The sequence below is a fragment of the Orycteropus afer genome, unplaced genomic scaffold (assembly GCF_000298275.1).
Source record: "Orycteropus afer afer isolate SDZICR_OR568_19922 unplaced genomic scaffold, OryAfe1.0 scaffold01417, whole genome shotgun sequence".
NCBI lineage: Eukaryota > Metazoa > Chordata > Mammalia > Tubulidentata > Orycteropodidae > Orycteropus > Orycteropus afer.
Window position 1 is genome coordinate 20,623 of NW_006923004.1, and position 5,573 is coordinate 26,195.

General features: G+C 41.5%; 1 protein-coding gene across 1 annotated transcript in view; it reads left to right on the forward strand.

Annotated features, from left to right (window-relative positions):
• The first annotated feature begins 387 nt into the window (after nt 1-387).
• ZNF790 (zinc finger protein 790) overlaps nt 388-5,573 on the forward strand; it is a 31,389-nt gene continuing 26,203 nt past the window's right edge. The window contains exons 1-3 of the mRNA XM_007959078.2: nt 388-396; nt 3,287-3,410; nt 3,725-3,820. Of these exons, the coding sequence (XP_007957269.1) occupies nt 388-396; nt 3,287-3,410; nt 3,725-3,820 (229 nt within the window). The remainder of the gene's footprint in view (nt 397-3,286; nt 3,411-3,724; nt 3,821-5,573) is intronic.

The following is a 5,573-nucleotide window of genomic DNA, read 5'->3' on the forward strand; positions in this document are numbered from 1 at the left end:
GGATGTCTCTGTTTCTCCTTTATCTTGGTTGCTGCAAGCTCAGAGTCTCCATTCTCGGGGTCATCTCACTCCATAAAGTGCAATTACCAGCTACAAATGGGCAGTGAGTTTTAGTCAAATACCCAAAGAAATAACAAGCTAAAGTAACTATCCTATTCATGTGAAAGGAAAGAAGGAATGAAAGAAAAATAGTTAATTATTGTGGTTAATGTTTACTCTACTCATAGTTATTAGTTTGTTATATTTCTGCCAGTTTTGAGCACACAAAAAGGCTTCTCTGGCCCTTCAACAACATGATTCTTTCCGTCTAGCTCTGCTTGTTCGAGAATCTACTTCTCCAGGAGAGGAATCCAGAAGAGGACTGGTCAGTTCTTGGAATTTTAAGTCATGGCCCATGTGAGTTGGCATATAACCATGTGAATATCTATATTCCTTGTCCTCAAATTGTTTACCTGGGTATTCAGTGTGTTAAGTGATGGTTGTGAAACATTCCAATGCCTTGCTTAGGTGTCCCTCTTCTTCCCAACCAATGTTTCCCAATCTGCTCACCAGGCATGCTGTATCTCCTGTGTCCTGAGTCTCCTGACATCATGTTTGTTAAAGTAGAGTGTCAGTGACAAAGAGGAAGACCCTCAATGAGATAGATTGATACAGTGGTTGCCACAGTTAAGCTCAATCACAGCAATGATTGTGAGAATGGTACAGGACCAGGCAGTGTTTTGTTCTGTTGTACATAGGGTCACTTTCTCAATTACCTAATGCTGCTATAGCAGCAATACCAAGAGTGAATGACGTTAACGAAGAGAAATTTATTTTCTTACACTTTAGGAGGCTGGAAGTCTGAATTCAGGGTGGCAGCTTTAGGGGAACGATTTCTCCATCAACTCTGGGGGAAGGTCCTTGTTTCTTCACCTTCTGTTTCCTGGTTCCTTGGAGAGCTCCATAAGGCTTGGCATCAATTGTCCCTCATCTCTACTTTCCTTCACTTGCTTGTTTAATCTCTTCTATCTCTAATAGATTGATTTAAGACATGACCTACACTAAATCTGAGACATTAACATAACATAATCCAAAGTAATGTAACATAATACAAATGGATTCTAATTACTAGCATAGAGGTTAGAGTTCACAACCATATTTTTTGGGGACACAATTCAATCCATAACATTTGGTATCAGTTGGAACCAACTCAACAGTAGCTACAACAACAAAGGAAATAATAGACTTCTTTGTCAGAATTGTGCCTTAACAAGGTGGGATTGAGTGGTCTAAGGGCTCATACACATGAAAGCTTTTATTTGCTCTGTAGAATGGAATTTTCCAATTAGTCAAGATGAGATACGGTGTTGGTTGATATTCATTCCTGTGTGTGACACTCTGTGAACTTTTAGTTAGCATATATGTGAAGTTGAGTTCTGAGTGGAGGGTTAAGAATTTGGCCTTTATCCTGGTTCCTCTAATGTAACCTCTAAACCCTTGGAATTTCCAGAATGATTGGAGTCTCTTGGTTACTCATGAGATCTCTAGACCATACCAGAGAGCTTATGCTAATGAGGTGACTCATATTGGGGTTGGGTGGGGGCTGGCGGAACCAGAAAGACCAATCTCCAGGAAGGGGAAGGGGACTGAAGATTAAGTTCAACCATGATTCAGTCAAATCATACTTACCTAATAAAACCCCAGTAAAAACTCTCAACACTGAAGCTCAGGGGAGGTTTCTGGTTGGTGATTGACACTGATGCATCTCTGTGTATGCAGAAACAGTGGTGGGGACCTCTTAGATCTCAACCTATACATCTGTTCTTTATGTTGATCCTGATTTGTGTCCTTTTAAATAAAACTATAGTTGTTAAATACAGCTTTTCTTTACTTCTGTGAGTCATTCTAGTGGATTATCAAACATGAGGGATCCTCTAAATTTGTAGTCACTATATCAAAAGAGCAGGTGTCCTGAGGACCCCCAAACTTGTATCTGGCTTCCTGAGGGATAAATGGTAACCCCAACATTTGTAGCCAGTCATTCAGAAGTGCAGTGTCCTGGGAATCCCAGATCTTGCAGCTGGTGTCTGAAGTCTTGGGCAAACTTAGCAGTCTAGTGGTTGTTAGATGCTGTCAAGTCGGCTCTGACTCATAGCAACCCTATGTACAATAGAATAGACTACTGCCCGGTCTTGTGCCATCCTCATAGTCCTTGCTATGCTTGAGCCCATCATTGCAGCCACTGTGTCAGTCCTTCTAGTTAAGGCTCTTCCCCTTCTTTGCTGACCCTCTACTTTACCAAGCATGATACCCTTCTCCAGCAAATGGTCCCTTCTGGCAACATGACCAGAGTAGGTGAGACGTAGTGTGGCCATTCTGACTTCCAAGAAACATTCTGGCTGTACTTCTTCCAGGACAGGATATCAATTTAATTTTTGACAACTTCCAATTTTCCTAAATTCATACTTCATACATTCCATGTTCCAATTATTAATGAATGTTTTCAGCTGTTTCTTCCCATTTTGAGTCATGATCCATCAGTAAATGAATGTCGTCAAAGCTTTACTCCATCCACATCAGTAAGGTTGACTCTACTTTGAGGAGGCAGCTCTTCTCTAATTGTATTTTGCTTGCCTTCTAACCTGAAGGGCTCGTCTTCTGGCACTATATCAGGCACTGTTTCATGGTTATTCATAGTTTTCCAGTAATATATCAGATAGTGTTTTACTGTTATTCATACATAAGGTTTTCATTGGCCATTGTTTCTAAAATAGATGGCCCATCCTTCTTCCCAGTCTGCCTGTCTGGAAGCTCTGCTCAATCCTGTCCACCATGGGTGACTCTGCTGGTATTCACAATACCATTGGTGTAGCCTCCAACCACCCCAGTAGGTCATAAGGATGTTTTTATTGGAGTAACTAGAGCTCTGGTAGCATAGTGCCTAAGGCACTTGACTGCTAACCAGAAGGCTGGCGGTTCAAACCCACCACCCACTCCTTGGAAGGAAGGTTGGGTAATCTACTTCTGTAGTGATACCACCTTGGAAACCCAAGGAGGGGTCGCTATGAGTCGGGTCCAACTCGATGGCACATAACAACAACAAGAAGAGTTTTTAAGAATGTGGTGGCACTCAATTTCAGTCACATCAATATCCATGACATTTTCCCCAGTGCTACAGTCAGCCAGCTCCAGATTGTTTGCTCACTGTATATCCCCTTACCTGCAGTGCCATTTTCCATCTTACCCCTTCCATCTAAAATATTTCTTTCAATTTCACAGTTAATAGCTGTATTTGTTATTTTAGGAGTTGGTGATGTTCAGGGATGTGGCCATATACTTCTCCAAGGAAGAATGGGAGTACCTGGACTTGGAACAAAGGGATTTGTATAGAGACGTAATGTTGGAAAACTACAGCAACTTGGTCTCGCTGGGTAAGATTATCTCCCTCTAAGTGATTTAGAATTTGACTCCAGAAATTCTTGTTTTCTACATTGTGAATTTTTGAGTTGTGTTTCAAGTGGCTAGTGAAATTCTGGCCTCTGTTTCTGGAAAAATTGTCTGTGCTTTGTAAAGTTGGCAGTAGTCATCATCTTTGGAAACCCCCATCTTCCCTATACTTTCCCTTCAGAAATCCTTTATTCCTCCCTCCTCCTTCCTGTAATTATGTATCTTCCTTAATAACAAAATGACTAGGTATAAATTTTGAAACCACATGGTTATTTCCTGTTTCTTGTCTCCTGAGCAGGACTTTGCATTCATCAGCCACATGTGTTCTCCTTATTGGAGAAAGGGAAAGAGCCTTGGATGGTTTTGAGGGATCAGACAAGAGGACTTTGCTCAGGTGAGTGCGGGCTTCATAGGCAGAGGAGAGGTTATCTCCAGGCCAGTTGCTTAGTGTGGCAGCAACACCTCTGAGATATGAATCTGGAATCTCTTTTCAAAGACCAAAAATTGTGGATAAAGACCTGAGACCTAGAGATGAAAATAATCTTTTCAACATGAATTTCTAAAAGAACCTTCCTTTACCTCTAAATAACATTCCTTTTTTGTGTTTCCATTTTTCCCTCATGTTACAAAAATGTAAATGTCATTTTGTTTTCTGTAGTGGTTATTATTTATTTAATTATTTCTTTTGTATTGTGATTTGGGCAAAAGTTTACAGAGAAAATTGGTTTTCCATTCAACAATCCATACACATTCCATTTTGTGACATTTGCTGCAATCCCACACTGTAACAGCGTTCTTCCTACTTCTCCCTGCACCCACAACTTCCTTTTGTTATTCCTTCCCATACCCTCCCACCTTCTGAGCTCTATCCCTGGGCAAATGCTGTCCTCTTGATGCCATATGCTTGATTGTTCTAATGAGTACATACCCGCTACTCACTGCTGTGGAGTCAAATCCAACTCATAGCGACCCCTTCTTGGGTTTCCAAGGTAGTGTCACTACGGAAGTAGATTCTCCAACCTTCCTTCTGAGGAGTGGCTGGTGGGTTGAACTGCCAGCCTTCTGGTTAGCAGTCACATGCCTTAGGTGCTATGCCACCAGAACTCCCAACCAAAACCCAACTCACTGCAGTCATGTTGGATCTGACACATAGCAACCCCTCCTTGGGTATCACGTCAGAAGTAGATTGTCTAGTCTTCCTTCTGAGGAGCTGCTGATGGGTTTGAACCACCAGCCTTCTGGTTAGCAGTCAAATGCTTCAGGTACTAAGCCACCAGAACTCCTCTCAATGAGTACATAGTCTCCTAATATTACTGTTCACCTTATAGGCCTCTCTGTCATTTGGCTGCCAGTAGAGTCATGGGGGTTCAGTTCGGTTCCTAGCTGGAAGGATGTCTAAGGGCCATAGTCTTGAGAGGTCCCACCCATCAGACCAGTAAGCCTGATATTTTTTATAATTTTGAGTTTTGTTCCACATTTTCCCCCACACTCTCTAGTACCATTTATTGTGATTCCTTTCAGAGCAGTCAGCAGTAGTACCAGGGCACCATCTAGTTCTGTGGTCTCAGGGTAATGAAGGGTGGGATTCATGTACTCTGTTAATCCTTTGAACTAATTTTTTCCTATATCTTTAATTTTCTTAATTCTTTGCTTCAGATGGGAAGAAACCAATAGTTGGACCTTAGATGGCCACTCACAAACTTTAAAGACTCCAATCACAGTGCACCTCAGTAGGATGTATGTAGAACATTATATTTGTTGACTATGTTATACCAGTTAACTTTGGTCTCTCCCAAGACTGTGGTCCCTCAGGGTGTTTGGTTATGACTAAGACAATTTCATGTCTTTGCCCCCTGTATGCTCTACCACATTCCTGAACATATTTGCAGGCCATATAAATATATATAGGTAAAGATACCCAAAAAATAAAAAAAAAAAAAGTCCTATCAAGTTGATTCTGACTCACAGTGACTCCATAGTATCAAAGGCTATAAATCCTTGTGGAAGTAGGTTGCCTCATCTTCCTCCCACAGAGCATTTGGTGAGTTTGAACCACTGGCCTTCTAGTATTACCCACTGCACCACCAGAGCTCCTTATAGGTAGAGGTAGCCTCTGTCAAATCTGTATATATTTGTGGGTGTAGTCC